Source organism: Brachyistius frenatus, unplaced genomic scaffold (assembly GCF_029030835.1).
Source record: "Brachyistius frenatus isolate BFR_SWC_R1_liver_20210118 unplaced genomic scaffold, ASM2903083v1 Contig_6, whole genome shotgun sequence".
NCBI lineage: Eukaryota > Metazoa > Chordata > Actinopteri > Embiotocidae > Brachyistius > Brachyistius frenatus.
This window is the reverse complement of record NW_027210605.1, coordinates 8,574,849-8,591,276: the sequence shown is the minus strand read 5'-3', so window position 1 is coordinate 8,591,276 and position 16,428 is coordinate 8,574,849. Positions and strand designations below refer to the sequence as shown.

Here is a 16,428-nt window from a genome sequence, read left to right as displayed (position 1 = left end):
CCTGATCTGGAGCAAACTGTAGACAAGCAGCAGTGGCCCCTGTTCTCCTCTTGAACACTAACATTACCCAATGTGAGAGAAGCCTTTAGTGGCTTCGAAGTTACCCCAGCTATCTCATTGACCTCGTGGACTTTTTTTTACCACTTGTTTCTGGAGTGATCTTTGTTGGTCGATCACTCCTGGGGAGGGTAAAAAATGGTCTTGAATTTCCTCCCTTTGAACACAGACTGTCTCACAGGGGAGTCTAAACACTGTAGAGATGGTTTTGTACCTCTTCCAGTTTCATGAGCATTAACAACTCCTTCTCTAACATCCTCGTAAATCTCCTTTGTTATTGCCATGATACGCTTCCACAAACACATTGTGAAGCTCAGACTTTGATATCTCCCTGTTCTTTAAATAAAACAGGACGCTCATTCACACCTGATTATCACCCCATTAACTGGAATCATTTGACTGAATTTCATTTTCATATTACTCTAATTGCTAATCTGGGAGGTTCACATGCTTTTTACACTCAGATGTGTAATATTGGATTATTTTCTTCAATAAATAAATTACCATGTAAATTATTTTTAGCTGATTTGTTTCATCAGTTCAATCTTTATCTACTTTTAGGACTTGTGTGAAACCATGCTGATGTTTATCGTCATATTTATGCGGAAATATAAAAAAAATTGCAATCACCGCTGTAGAAGCAGGACCAACCAGCAAGCTAAAACAGGTTCATGGTAAGAAAATGAGCATGGCCATATTTGGAAAACAAAACCATGGTTTGTGCTCTAACTGATTAATTATGTACCCCATAATCCTGATTTGATCTTTGCCCATTGAGTTGCCTCTAACCTGATCCAATGTTTATTGAGCTTTGCTGGAGCATGCTGCCAAAGCAAAACCTACCTTTAAGTCTTGAGCAATAATTGCTTTCTTTCATCCTTTTCTTCACAGGACAGGATCCATGTGGAGGACGGAGTCCTGTCAGTGTCGGTGCTGACACTATCTGATGCTGGCATGTACCAGTGTGTGGCTGAGAATAAACACGGCGTCATATATTTTGCTGCTGAACTAATGGTTTTAGGTAGGATGGCATTTATATCTCTCTTAAATCCTCAAATCATTGTTGCCACATAATCTTAAAGGTTATCTTACTGTCATTCTTAAAGGTTGTCTGGATTAGCGGATAATGGGGTCAGTGGGGATGATTTTGTGGGGTCAAACACATTTAAATGTATTTCTTCCTTCATTTTATCCTTTACTTTGATGTTAGGATGAATATGGCGTGATAGATACGGAATTGAACAATAAACTTGATATTTTACAGTTAAACTGATTGAGAGTTACAGAATTATATGCTCAGGTTTTCATTTCACATTCTTTTTATAAATAGAAAACAGACTAAAAATCAACAGTACTGCTTCAATCCTATATTTATTTTATTGACATTACAAATGTTTAAAGTGTCTGTCTCCATCACTTTAAGATTTGATGAGTTTCACAGATCAAACTGAAGCATGCTTCAAATGCTCTGTGAGATTTCAGTCTTGTACTAAAGTCAGTTTACTGTTTTCCCATCAGCCTCTCCTCCAGACTTCACAGGGAACGTCCTCAGAGCTTTGCTCAAAGCCAAGGCAGGAACTACAGTGACTTTAGAGTGCAAACCCCAGGCCTATCCCATCGCCAGCATCTTATGGAAGAAAGGAAACCTGCCTATCCACACCAATGACAGGTAGTGACATATCACCACGCAGTTGCTGCGTGAGTTAATGTACAAAAATATAAAATATTTTAAATGCAATCAGGATAGGTGAATCATTCACCCAAGCTCGGCTTTTTTTTAAGCCTTGTTTAGTCTTATCAATATTCAGTCCACACACACACACAATGCTTAACTGCAAGACGTCCATGATTTCGTAGAACACTAACAAAATCCAGAAATCACTGTTTTCTGAGCCTAAAATCAGTCTTTGTTCTTACTGGATGTAAACTGCTGTCTCTGTTTGTGCGCTGCTATAGGATCACACTTTCCCCAGATGGAACACTGAGACTCGTCAACGTGAGCAAGTCTGATGCAGGCAGCTATACATGCTTCGCTAGGAATAGATTTGGCATGTCAAGTACAACTGGAAGGCTCCTTGTTACCGGTAAGCTCCACTGTTAAATAGCAGACTGTTTGTGCGCTCCACTTAGTAAGCAGAAATTATTGCTCTGTATGGATTAAGGCAGGGGAGAGCTACTGTACCGCAAGGACTTGGGTCAATAACTGGTGGGTAGAAAACATAAACAGGCTTAAAGTTTTGCTCTGAGAAGTGTATCAAAACTTTGGTACGTCTCTGTTCAGAGCAGAGCAGAATTAAGTAACAGCCATTAGAGTTTTAGATAATTATTTTGTATTTGTTTAAAAAGACTTAATAATTGCAATGAAAAGCTTATTTCATGCAGCCTGAAAATCTTGTCTCAGTTTAATCTTCATTGAGTTGCTTTGTCCGGCTGCATTTTTGCATCGGCTGCAATAATGCACTTTGACAAAATACTCGATCATTCTTTTTCTCAAAGCAGCTGAAACAAACAATTTACTGCAACAAATAATAGTGCCCTGAGTGGAAGCAATGAAAGCATTAGCGAGGTGCTGTTACAAAGGCTGTTATTGTTAAGCATGTGTTTCCAGCAGAGTAATAGTTGAGTGTTCGCTGCGTTTCTTATTGGTTTTATGAATGTGCTGAACAATATTGTCTGCCGCTCTAACTGACGAGGCCAGTTATTTTTCTACATTAGTGTATTTTTCAAAGCCGTAATGCAGTCACGGACACAGAGACGTGACCCAGACATTGATTATTACCAGCTTTAGGGTTGAGGGGACACTTTTCACGTGTGATTTTTTTTTTTTTTTTTTTTTTAATCCCTGAGGTAAGATGTAAGAGTGCAAATCCTCTTCTTTTGTGTTGCACCTTCTCTATTTGATTCCTGCAGGTTCATTATCTTGGCTTTTGAAGCACACAAGGCTTAGCCAAATGATTTCTATAGTAGACTTTAAAGCAGTGCTCCTGCTTCTTGTACTGGATGCACAGAGCAGCCTATTACATGAAGTTTTATCTGATCCACAGTGTATTATAATTGTAATTGTAATTAATATTGTAATATCAGGATTTCAGAAGCTTATGCGAGCTGTGTCATCCTAGAGTATTGTGTCATTTTAGCGGTGGCAGGCTGCATGTTATCACACATTATTTGATGGAGACTTTCATGAGACCTGTCCTTTATATACACAACACTGCTCTGCCTGAGTCACTGTATTACACAGCATGTTTTCGTGTTCGATCAAGGGACTTTGTTTCAGAAAATCAACAAAGTCCTGCTCATCTACATGCAATGAAATGCCTCATGTTCTGCACAAGATTGTCACCCTCCTCTTCAGAAATGACCCCAATGTGTTTTTTGTCTGGGGCAGATCCAACCCGAATCATCCAGGGGCCCGTGGACATGGAGATCATTGTGGGCGAGAGCATTGTGTTACCCTGCCAGGTCGCCAGTGACCCCGTCCTTGACGTTTCTTTCTCCTGGGCATTCAATGGACAGCTCATCGCCAAAGAAGATGGTCACTTTGAGCTAGTGGGTGGGGTGAGTGACCCGCAGTCATACTTTTTCAGAACGTGCGAATGGGCAGTTGGCACCTCCTCCCATCTTGCTTCACTCCATGTCCTGCCATTAGTTAAAAGGGGACAGCTTGTGGCTTGACATCATGGTATTTCTTGGAGAGATTTACTGTGGTTAGTTTTGCTGCAGTTGGTGTGATACCATCCTTTTTGCAATTCTAAAAGTCTCCTCAGAGGCACAATAAACTGTGGGAATGTGAAACTCCTTGGAAAGAAGTCCTATTAGATCATTCAGACCCTCTAAGCTTCCAATTGTATTTTTGTGAATGGAAACATAGCAGTCGGTATGTGAGAATACACTTCCTACATAAAAGTCATCATGTAGGTAATGCGCTAGTTGCTCAGCCATTGTGACAGGTTGTCAGCTTTTTGAGAACACTTCTGCTCGAGCTCAACCTTCTGAAGTAATCCAATTTTTAATACTTTGGCTGGTCTGGAATTCTCTTCAAATTCTGCTTTGACGTGGCCCTCTGCACAGCCCCTCGTAAAAGGGAGGGGATACACACTATTAGAGGTGTCTTTTAAAGGAATCAAAGCATGGCAGAGACCCAAATGACAAAACACTCTCGGAACATCCTCACACCCTTTGAGATTAACCATTATTCTTGTGTGTGTTTGACTGACAATGTTCTTATCTGAAAAGAGACTTCTTCCCCAGAAATGCTAGAATGTCCCCAGTCCAAAGAGATTATCAACTTAACTTTGCTGCTTCAGGGAATTTAATTTCCATAATTAAACCACATTGGCTCTGCTGCCACGTTTCCCTGCCAATGCCAAGAGAACGATTTCACTACTAATTTACCATTCGCTGCTTACGGGTGTCCTCTCAGATGAGAACTCAAACAGGCTTTTTTTCCCCTCTTCAATTGAGCAAAAACTGCCTGCTGAACTCGGTAGTAATAGCTTATTTGTATAGTTTTGTGCAACATGTCTTGAAGGTCACAGTGAAATAGCCGAGATCTTGCCCGACACAAAAACTCCCATTTGCTGAATTCAATTTTTGTGAATTCTGGCCGTGATCCTTTTCATTTGTGGTCATGTTGAACAGCTGTTTGTGACCTGGTATATTAAAAAATTTCCACTGAACTTTTTGTTGATTTTTCACCTGCAAAGTCTTCACAAAATAACTACAGTATCTGCAGTTGCTTTTGGAACCGCTATTTACTGCACTTTAGCTATGCTTCACTACATTCTTTAATAAGCTGTCACAAGGTCCGTTATCTTTCATGCTACATAAAGCTTTCTTTCCTCCTCAGCAGAGAACAGCAGGAGATCTGATGATCAGGAACATTCAGCTTTACCATGCTGGCAAATATATTTGTGTGGTGGACACGGACGTGGAGAGCCTGTCAGCCGTGGCGGTATTGATCGTGAAAGGTAAGAAAACCTCCTCTCTGCACTGCAGTCACTAATTAAAACAGGGCTTACAGCCAGGGTTGTTTAATGGGCTCTTCTTTTAAAAGGGAGAAATTAAAAAATCTAGACTTAACTATAAGGTAGTTGATGGATGCAGCTGCAATCAAAGAATATCTGTAGTCTGTAAGCTGTGTTTGAGATATTTTGAAGGCATTACTGTCTGTGGATGTGCTTTACTGAGAATACAAAGAATGCTGAGGGCGTGTAATGTTCACTTAGGGCTTTAAACTCAAATGGATTTGTTGCAGACGGTGATTGCAGTGCGACCAAAATACCCATATCCTCGTGAAAATCATATCCACAGTTTTTATGTCCTGTTTATTTCTTTAACAGTGGCTTGATTGCATTAAACTGAGAAAGCTTCTTTTCCTGTATATTGCATTCAAGGATGTTTGTAGGAAATATGAAGTAAAAAAACTTCAAAAAACACCAGCTAGGATTTTTTTTTTCTTTCTGTTTTTTGGATGTGTTTTTCTTCCCCTCTTGCTCTCTTCTTAATAACCAATTTTCAATATTGCTGCAATGTACTTGACAGTGGCATGTTTAGATGCCTGTCTGTGCTCACTCATGCAGTATGTATAGCTCCAGAGAGATATGATTGTTGAGAGCAACACTGGGCAGAGCAAAATAACTTTTGTTATGTTTTTCAGGGAGTGTATTGCATGTACAGTGAGGGGAGGGATGTTTCTCGCTTAAATCAATGCGCCAAATAGTCCAGCAAATTGACACTACGCAAATATGTTAAATGTCAGATGAGGTGAGGGATGATTTTGGTGTCAAGTTTTGAAATGGTTGAATCCATATCTTTTTCTTGTAAGGATACCCACCACTGATTCAGCGTGGCATGTTGAAGATCTTCAAGGCAAATGGCATTGTTATACCTGTTTCTAAACGGCTGAGGATTAAGTGGAAATAATGCTGTTTTTCATGTCGGAACAATATCAAGGCCAGGGAAATGGATTGGCCTCATACTGACTGGAGACAAACTTGACTGACTCAGATGGTACATTATTTACACTTCCTGCTCACGGCAGCTGTCATGGATGTCTCATTGTTTGGATCGAAAGGCTTCAGATGTTGGCCGGCAAAGCATGAAGCTGTATAGGAAACCGGTCATGGAGGGCAAAAAAAAAGCCATTATTTGATTACTGCAGACCTTTAACAAATACTGGCCGTATATCGATTAAAACATTCAATGTGAGCAGTAGGGCAGTCATTTTCCTATTTAGAAACCCACACTGTCTTTATTACCTGTGACCCATGAAGGACACAGTTAGCACATTGAAACAGTGTGTAGCGCCACATTAAGTGTACAAAATGTGGACAACCCAGCAAACAAACTGTGGTCACCCAAATTACTAGAAAACATGTTTTCATACTTTCCTTTCGTGGGATCAAGCCATGTACATAGTTCTGGTTATGATCTTTTTCTGAGCCGCCACCCTGACACGATGAACAATATCCAGTTACTGAAGCTATCCTTTAATGAAGTAAAAGATACTTCATGACAGGAAAATCCCTGTATATGTAATCCTACTCGTGTAATGTCAGAAAAATGGCGTTCTGACTTGTATATTATTATGGGAGACATGATGAGAATTTTTACACTGATGCATCAGTGTGTAAGCAGCATTTTATTATTGTAGGTAGATGAGTTCGCAAACTCATGACTGGGAACCATTTGGTTGTGAAATCATTTGTGGGAGTCATCGTGAAATGATTCATCCTGCAGAAATTATTTTTTTCTTAAAATTATTTTTCTCAAATTTGTGGCATATTGGATAATTCACACTTTAAACACACGATGAAAGAACATGATGAAAATATCTTTTGTCTCTTTAGCTTTGTTCTTTAAACAGTAAAGTTAGAAGTAGCTGTACTTGACGTACACGTGGTGGACTAAAAATTACACTATTTCCCTCTGAAATGTGGTAAAGTTGAAGTCAACGAAAACTAGAATAAAATGGAAATAGTCAAGTATAATACAAGTAACCTCAAAATGTAAATACAGTGCTTGTGTAAATGCATTTAGTTCCTCTCCACCAACTCTCATCTCATCAGAAATACTGTACATCCTTGTCTGGAAACTCGGTGGAACACGCTGTTTTCATTGAAACTACTTTTTCTCACGAAATTGTCTCAGGTTGTGTGGGTTATTCAAAGCAATGAGAATACTGAATCCAGAAAGAGATGGTTTTCTTTCTGTTTATTTATTTATTTATTTTTTCATTTCTCAAGATGTAATTATTTTTATTTTTTAATCCCATTTACCTCTTTTTCTATTGAGGAGGCAGAAATCTTTGAGAATATCTCAAAACCTTGACAAATGAAATCCAAACTATTTGCATGGCTGTGTGCTGTGAGAGACTGGTGAGAAAACATGAAGGCAGAATGTCCCTTCCCTCTCCGGCTGCAGTTACATATACTCAGAAATGCCACTTTAATGCTAAAAGAACAATGGGAATAATGCAGGTCTCTCTATACGGTGATTATGTCACTACGACTGTAGCTGCACATACGGACATTTACGATCACACACGCAGTCAATATGATTATTGCTGTTACTGGCAATAGACATATTTTAATCATGTATATTAGCTTGCTCAATAATTTTGCAAGGTGTTATTTCCAATGCTGTTTCGCTTCTCTCCTCTCGCAGCACTGAAGGTCAATGATAATCACTCCTGCCACAAAGACTCTTGAGTGATAATTTGGGTTCTTGTTTTCTACAATGGCAGTGGAAAATGTTTTAGATGCCCCTCCATGATGCGTCACAAACACTCCACCGGGTGGTGATGGTGGTTATAGAGAAGGTCAGCGTGTAAGGATAACATCATGGTTATTAGCATTCGGACCACTTGGTGAGCACTTGTCATCATTTGACAGTTGCATCATCAGTGTCAATCCGGTATAAAGAGAGATACACCTCACAACAGTCAATACAACACTGCACTACTAGGTGTTTTATCAGTGTTATTTAATCTCTTTTATGATATAATAATACACGTGACATGAGTGACTGCACATTTTACAATAATTTCAAACAATTTTTACAATATTAAACTCTGATCAAATTAATATTGCAGTGTCTGTAAATACAGCCAGATATTAATTTTACCTTCTGCCAAGTTCAAAATAAAAGCCCAGATAGTCTGTCCATATTAATAACAGATTACTTGAACACCCTCGAGACACTGACGGCACCCTCTTGCCTCAGCCAATGAAATATAATTAAGAGGATAAGGAATTGATCCTTGATCGTGTGCACCGTTAATATGTATTAATGAGGCCAGTGTATTAAAGTTGTTGTTTTTTGGGTTATCAAGAGCTGCTAATGAGTTTTACAAAGATCAATATCTTTAAAGCCATGGCTTTAAGGCCAAATATATAAGGGCAGTACATTCAAGGCTTTTGTAAACAAAACAAAAAGTACCTCAGCACTTTGTTGGGAATGCACCATGATTGTAGTTTGATAAATCTTTATACATATTGAACATAGCACAATTATAAGCACAAAATCATCTGTTTGTGTTCGCAGAGCATTGATTGTATATAAAAGTAATCATTTAACACTTAGATAATTAGAGTATTTGGCTTCAGATCAGAAGCCACTTCAGAGCTGGTGAGGAGTGTGAGCCGAGCTAGGGGCATTATTATCCTGTGGCCTGTCTCACAGCTCTCTAGTGGTCTATTATTTCTGATGAGCCAACACGTTCATTAGAACAGGAAACAGTGGAAGAGGCTAAAGTAAAACATCACACCGCTTAATTGGTGGGATAATGAAAATAAATGATAAAGCTGGTTCTTCTGGGCTGTGAGGCCCTTTTTCATCTTTTACCTTTTAATTTTACTCTCTGCATCTACTAACGTCTGCTGTTTCATCGATCAATTACCAGTAGGACCATGATAGGGAAGGATTACAAGTTGGGTGAATATTGGAGGATAAATCTTAAATTAACTTTTTTTTAATTCCTTGTGAAGGGCATTACTTTTTCTCAACTGAAAGCTCTTTCAAAATGTTCTCTTGCTAATGGTGATTTCAAGATATATAGGCTTTACAGCAGTGTCATTTAGGCCGCTGTCTTCTTTTATGCAAATATATGTGGTGCTCATGTTTGCCTTGCAGAATGTGCTGTCGCGTCTTCTCCGCCTCTGCATGTGCGAATACCTCACAGTGTCTGTTCCTGTGATTGATCCAGGCCCCCCCAGTCCCCCAGACTCGGTGACGGTGGAGGAGGTGACAGACAGCACAGCCCAGCTGGCGTGGAGCCCCGGCAGGGACAACGGCAGCCCCATCAGCAATTACCTCATCCAGACCAGAACTCCCTTCACTGTGGGCTGGCAGAGGGTTAACACAGGTACACAGCACTTGAAGATGAACTTTCATCTTATAGCACATGCGAAGATATCGAGATAATTCACAGATCCCCCACAGGGAAGTTGTGTTATTTCTCCAGCCCCTTTGGCAGGGAGATCAGAGCGTAGGGTCAGCTACAGAGCCAGGGCTCTGGAGATGGGAGGAATTTGGGGTCTTACTCAAGAGATCTAGAGGTCATTTTTACACATACCACAGTCAAAACCGCTACCCTTTTGATCTGTTCTGCTGACATCTGGTTCTGCAAAGGTTGAATGCATGTATTCATGGTAACTGTTTGCTAACAATTTACCCATACAAACTGAAAAGGTGATGGGGGATATCACTGACAGTCAATGTTGCCCCGACGTAGCAAACAAAAATGTTGATACAAGTTTCAAGATGATGTGGGTAGGGTTTGAATGATGTCCCTATGACTTTGGTTTGTTTTTTTTTTGCTGAATATCTGCTGATAACAAGTCTCAATCTGATACTTGTATTTTCCTGGATAATACAGCTGCACAGGGCGCACTTAAAATGATCAAAATCAATCCAATGTATAGGCTTGACAGTGAAGTAGCACTTCAGTGCATTATGAAAAAAAAATTGCCTGCACCCAAGCTGTTCTTTGATTATTTATTTTTTTATAAAATAACGATCTTAACAAACAAAAATATTTTCAGAAGCACTGGTTTTAATGTTATCTAAAAACAAAATAACCAAGTAAACAAACTAAAATATGTCATTATAAATGGGTGTTGGGTGTCATAATCACAATACCACTTTAGATTAGTGTAATGCAACCCCATTTTTGGAAACTCAAAATGAGCATTTATTTTTCATAAAACAAACAAAATTCTCAGTTTCATCATCTGATATGTTGTCTATTTTTTATTTAAGATTTTGTTTACATTTTTCACAGTGTCCCAACTTTTTTGGAAACGTTATTATAGCTTAATTTTAACATCCACAGTTACCCGAGTAAACTTGCTGTTTTTCGTTGAGTGTTTATTATTATTTTAGGTGCCTTATCAAATTAGTAGTATTTAACACCACTCTGTTACTTTGGTGTCACAGACATTACAAGTGGCCGCTGTGTTGCTTTCGTTTTTTAACACACTGCGCACATTACAGCCTCACGTATGCCACATGTCAGAGTGCACATCTGCATCCTAACACAAATTGTGCTCTCCATTTATGACACCGTGCGACAGTAAAGCAAAGGATCGGGACTAAATGTATCTCAGTACAGCCCGTGCTGATCACTTACAAAAGGCTTTGATTGGCCCTGATTGTGATCTTTGAGATCGGGTCAGGACATCCCTACCGTGAACATTTCTTTATGACCCTGTGTGTTGAAGACAGGTAACTCCTTTACGGTCTTACCTTACCTTCACATTGTACTTTGCATTTCACCTTTCCTTAGCATTTAGGAGCAACACCTTTGGCGGTGAAGACACAAAATCAAATAACTGTGTATAACTTGTGTGTATAAAAAAATTTTTCCAGTCCCCGAGGTAATCGACGGGAACACACTGACAGCCACTGTGGTCGACCTCAATGCCTGGGTCGAGTATGAGTTTCGGGTATTGGCCAAAAACAGTGTTGGAATTGGAGAACCCAGCCCCGTGTCTGTCAAGACCAGGACAGAGGATGCAGGTACAGTTAATGCATTTAACTTTTTACACTAGAATTTCTTTTCATACAGTCTTATTACTTGTTTTTATAGCGAGATGTCTCTGTTTTGTAGTTCCAGATGCAGCACCAGGGGATGTGGGTGGAGGAGGTGGGAGCAGATCTGAACTGGTCATCACGTGGGAGGTAAGTCATCAGTCTTATGTTCTAGTCTGTTATTCACACTAACTGTAGTCAGACTTTTTTTTTATCCTTGAGTGAGGTGTGTAATATTTCTCGCTAAATCAAAGCCCTTGCTCTGTTTGGCTCGTGGGTGGGTGTCATAAATTTGGGGTCAATTGATGTCTGGCGCTGCCGTTCTTGTAATTTCTCAGTTAAAGAGTCTGCATATAAGGCACCCGCAAAGTATACATAACATGGAATTTGACAGTTGTCATTTATGAGGTTTGGTGTGTGTGATGAATTAAAGGAAGTAAACCAGTCAGGTAGATGAAAAATAATGTTGATCTTTCAGAAGTCAAAAGGTGCGAAACTATCTTTGTCTGAGTTTTCTCATTTCATTAAATGAAGAATAACGTTACCTTTTAAAAGGTCCAGGGATTTCTGTAATGAGCATAGATTTTTTTTAAATGGCATTTTGCTGCTTATTTCATATTATCAGGTGGGTCACAAAACCAATTTGTGGGTCATGCACTTCGTTTGGCACCGTGAGAATCGGTGGTGATTGTGTGAGCCCAGCGGTGGTGTGAACGTGAGTGGTTTGTATATGTTTTAATATCACTATAGTTTTGTGTTCACTCTCAGCCTGTTCCCGAAGAACTACAGAATGGTGAGAGCTTTGGTTACATCATTGCTTTCCGCGCCTTCGGAGAAGTTACCTGGACTCACGTGGCCACCTCTGCCCCCGGAGCCTCACGCTACGTGTACCGCAACGACAGCATCGCTCCCTTCTCTCCATTTCATGTCAAGGTTGGCACTTACAACAGCAAAGGACAAGGTCCCTTCAGCGCCGTGATCACCATCTACTCTGCAGAGACAGGTAAAGGAATGGACGAGAGCGGGATCTCTGCAAAGCTGCCCAGCTTTTTCTGCTTTTAAAAGGGACAAGGATCATGAAAGTGGTTTTATTTCATCTACTGAATGGGGCTGAGATTGATGAGACGTGCAGGAAAATACATCTGTTAAAATCGTTTTACAAGTTGGAAAAAAAAAACGGCAGACGATTGCAACACATTTATGTAAGAATAGGCAGCCTGCCTCCAAATATCACCACTCGTTTGAATGGCTGTGCCAAAGTAAAAAACGCTTGGCATTTAGATCTATGCTAACTCTCAGCGTGCTGAGAGGGGGCCAGTGTGTAGTGTAGCACCTGTGTGCGATGATTAATCTGAGCAGAGATCAACGAGAATGCCGCACAGTTATAAATGTAAAAATTGAAGAGATTTGTTCTGCTTGTCTCTGTGCTGTTGGGAGACAGCGGCACTGCTCAGTCTCCTGTTGTCTGTTTTCAGAGCCAAGTGGGATGCCAGCGGGAGTTTGGGCCAGAAGTGTCTCAGCCTCTGAGATTGAGGTGAATTGGCAGGCTCTCTCCTTCACCCCTGAAAGGGTTCTGGGCTATGAGGTACATTTTACTCTTTTAAATGGAAATAGAAATCACACGTAGCACGATCCAAATGCTTGTCATCACCCCTGTTGTACCTCAAAGACATCACTTCCAAACTCGGTGTCGCCATGGAAATGGGTGTTTCAGTTGGGCGAATGTTCAGGCCAAAATTATACAGTTATTTGTACCAACACGACAGGAAAACATGTCAGAGTGTTTTCAAGAGAACAAAAGAAAATTGCCTGTCCGCGTGCCTTTTCATGTTGCTTACATTTGTGGGATATCATGATACAAAGCTTCATGATAGCTACACCAGGGCTCATGTCAGAATTCCAACAAATGCAATCACACCACACAGAAAATGCTGAAAACGGTAAAAATGTACAGTAGAACAAAGCAGGGGATCGATCTGTGTTCGTGGTATTGTTTTCTAAATAAAATAGGAATATTAAAACGTTACATTTTAAACCAAAATTAGGTGATTGCAATTCTATGTTACCTTCAAAAACTGGGGCAGCCTGATTGCCTCGTCTGCATGCCTCTGACGGAATAATCAAAATGATCAAAGGGCTTTAATGTAAGATGTTGTTGTTATTCTTCTCCTCAATGAAGCCAAAGTAGTTTCAATATTTTCCGTGCAGGAAATTGAGCTTTTGTGCTATTTCATATCTGTGAAGTCAACATCAGATTCAGACAGATTTTCATTAGTGGAGAAATAAATATTTCATACCATATTACCCAACACTGATGTATCGGATTGTTACAACAATCAGACAATAATTAAAAAAAAAAATTGTCAAGCAACTAAAGAAAAAAACTTGATTGTTAATTTCAATAATTGATCAATCAAATGTGTTTTACTGGTCTTTGCTTCTAGCCAGTAAGTATTTACTACTTTTCCACTTTAAAGTGTTTAGAGAAAATAAGAATTTTGATGGTGTCACCTTGGGCTTGACATTTTTTTATTATTGTTTAATTTTTATGAATTAAATCATTAACAAATTCATAAAACATATCAGTAGATTAATCTGGAATAAAGGAAATTATAATTAATTGCCCTAAATTGTTGTACCATTCTGTAACTGGTATCTGAATAATACACAAAAATGACCAGTACTATTATATGAAAAGGTGGAAGAAAACTATGATCTCTCTTCAGAGGTTACAGTTAGAGGTGTTCATCATTTCTCTCAAAGACTTATTTTGTGCTTCATGTGATACAAAGTACTGATGTGGCTCTAATCTAAATGCTATACATCACCGTTATATTCCAAATGACTTGCTCTCCGTGTCACACAGGTGGTATACTGGGAAGACGACACTAAACCAGAGACCATGGGGAAGGTTCGCGTGCCTTGGAACCAAACCTCAGTCACAGTGAGCGGCTTGGCGGGAAACACGCAGTATTTCCTAACAGTCAGCGCCTTTAACACAGCAGGCACCGGCCCATTCCTTCCTGCCATCAATGTCACCACCAAAAAGCCACGTAAGTTGCAGCACACCAGACCGCTCTTCCGGATTTTTTGATTTTGTAACCACACTAATGCCTGTTGGGGTTTTGATAAAGACTTCTTGGGTTTCTCTGCAATGCAGGAGAAGGTTAATATGTGTTGAGACATGCACATTACACACTGGAAAAACCTTCTAATAGATTACTTCTCTATGAAAAATATATCCTCCTCCATCAAAAATTATGCAAAAACAGAAGTTTGTCATTTTGTCACAACGTTGACCTGAATGTAGATATTGCGATGGTGAGGAGCAGGGAGAGAGGAGGGATGTCAACACTCTGGGCCTTGGAGCCGCGGGCACTCATACCTGCAACACACACACACACACACACACACACACACACACACACACACACACACACACACACACACACACACACACACACACACACACACACACACACACACACACACACACAGACAGACAAAGCCTACACTAACACCAACAGCATATTAACATCAACTCACACAACACCTAACACAACTTGTAACTGCCCTGTATCGACTGCTCTTGTTGTTTTTGTGTTATTCCCTTAGTGGATTGTCTTTTTGTGTTGCAATTAATACAAAATTAAAATAAATAATATGTGTTGAGGCATGTTTGCATTATCATATCACACAAATCAAATGACAATAACAATATCTTCTAATCTCATTCTTGGAAGTAACCTTATCCCAAAGGAGAAATAATATAACTGTAATATATTGATGTGACAGTAATATGTTTCTGCACTGACATATAGAAATTAATTATTTTTATATCATGCAGCGCCAGCCCAGCCGCCGTTGAATGTTGAATGGACCCTAATTGGCCCTCAACTGTCTCTTTACTGGGAACCTGTGGTGGCGATGGATTCAGAGTCCGAAGTTACAGGCTATCAAGTGAGTTTTACTCTTTCAATATGCTTCACAGTATCATGTTTATTACCTCCGCCATGGAGGATATGAGTTCATTTTTTTCTTTTATTTGTTTTTTTGTCAGCAGGATTAAAAACTACTGTCCTAATTTTCCTGAAACTTGGTTAACATATTTATGTAAACCTATAACTCATAGTTTGGATCTGAATCACAGGGCAGATCCACACATTTTTTTTTGTCACTTTTCTTAATATTGCTTGCATTTGGCCTACTAAAAGCCATACATCTTTAAACCCAGTAGATTGTAGTGAAGTTAAATGGTGACAAAACAAAGGCTATTCTAGAAATACCATGACTCCATATCATAATCCACATTCACGGGTACCAGTAATCCTCTAGGATACACATATACATTCTCAAACTGAATACAGCATGCAGTCGTTATGGAGCACTCAGGGACACTGGTTTCATAAGGGAGAACCGGAGAAGAAGGTACAACAGCTGAGGTGTCAGCAGAAACTCATTTTGACATCATTCTAATAGTTTTGGAAATATATTCAGATATATATATATATATATATAGCAGTTGCAGATTTGTATTTCATAGCAGAGTGGACTATTGGCCTTGGGGGAGGTCTGCGCTCTCCTTATTATGTATCAGACTGGGTGAAAGCATGGACCTTACCTCCAAGCTGTCAGGCTGTTAGAATACATATTTACAATGTCTCACCCACCTTGTTTCTCTCCTCCATTCAGCTGTCATACAGGAGACAGAGACACAAAGAGGTAAACACACTCACAACAGCCAATTCAACAGCAGAGCTGACCCTCATTGAGGAGGACGACGACTACATCATCCGCATTCAGACAGTGAGCGAAGGAGGACTGGGCCCGGCATCGGATCCCGTACGAATCCACCAACTAAGTAAGCTCGGTGTTGAAGTTTTATCAAGTTTTGGTTATATGGTTAAAAATAGAAAGTTAGAGGAATAACGTGAGTTTGGCTTGCTCTTGTGCTTTTGAAATGTGCTGATGCCTTCATGCGCCAGAGAAACACAGAAGAATGACATTTGACATATACATTCACTGAGAACTCAATATCTCAGCCCTTTTTTGGTTATATTTACCTACTTTTGTAAATAAAGTCACTTAACAATTCTTAAATCTGACAGGGACATTTTGTCCTCCATTGACTCACCATTACTCACGTCCCCAGCCACCTCCATTGGGCTCTTCTGGGTTTATATTTTGCTGAAATATGCAGCGCAATCCATCTCTGTCGCTGTCTCGCTCTTTTACTAGATTCTATTACTGTGCTGTGGGACTTCAGGGGGGCTCGTCTTCAGCTCTAAAAGCTACTTTGCATTGTGGAAGCTCTGTTTTGAATCTCTGAAAACAGCA

The 16,428-nt window shown here is 39.7% G+C and overlaps 2 protein-coding genes across 5 annotated transcripts in view; one reads left to right on the top strand and one right to left on the bottom strand.

Moving 5' to 3' along the window:
- cntn3a.1 (contactin 3a, tandem duplicate 1) overlaps positions 1-16,428 on the bottom strand; it is a 284,181-nt gene that overhangs the window by 196,007 nt on the left and 71,746 nt on the right. The gene's annotated exons all lie outside the window — the stretch shown is intronic.
- cntn3a.2 (contactin 3a, tandem duplicate 2) overlaps positions 1-16,428 on the top strand; it is a 35,021-nt gene that overhangs the window by 13,551 nt on the left and 5,042 nt on the right. Inside the window, exons 10-22 of one of the 4 annotated variants that reach the window (XM_069689051.1) lie at positions 949-1,078; positions 1,576-1,726; positions 2,014-2,141; positions 3,446-3,615; positions 4,910-5,027; positions 9,266-9,424; positions 10,930-11,079; positions 11,171-11,241; positions 11,860-12,094; positions 12,567-12,676; positions 13,958-14,144; positions 14,939-15,051; positions 15,784-15,952. In XM_069689051.1, the coding sequence (XP_069545152.1) occupies positions 949-1,078; positions 1,576-1,726; positions 2,014-2,141; positions 3,446-3,615; positions 4,910-5,027; positions 9,266-9,424; positions 10,930-11,079; positions 11,171-11,241; positions 11,860-12,094; positions 12,567-12,676; positions 13,958-14,144; positions 14,939-15,051; positions 15,784-15,952 (1,891 nt within the window). Of the gene's footprint in view, positions 1-948; positions 1,079-1,575; positions 1,727-2,013; positions 2,142-3,445; positions 3,616-4,906; positions 5,028-9,265; positions 9,425-10,929; positions 11,080-11,170; positions 11,242-11,841; positions 12,095-12,566; positions 12,677-13,957; positions 14,145-14,938; positions 15,052-15,783; positions 15,953-16,428 lie in introns of all 4 variants that reach the window. The other 3 variants (XM_069689049.1, XM_069689050.1, XM_069689048.1) reach the window with 3 other exon arrangements.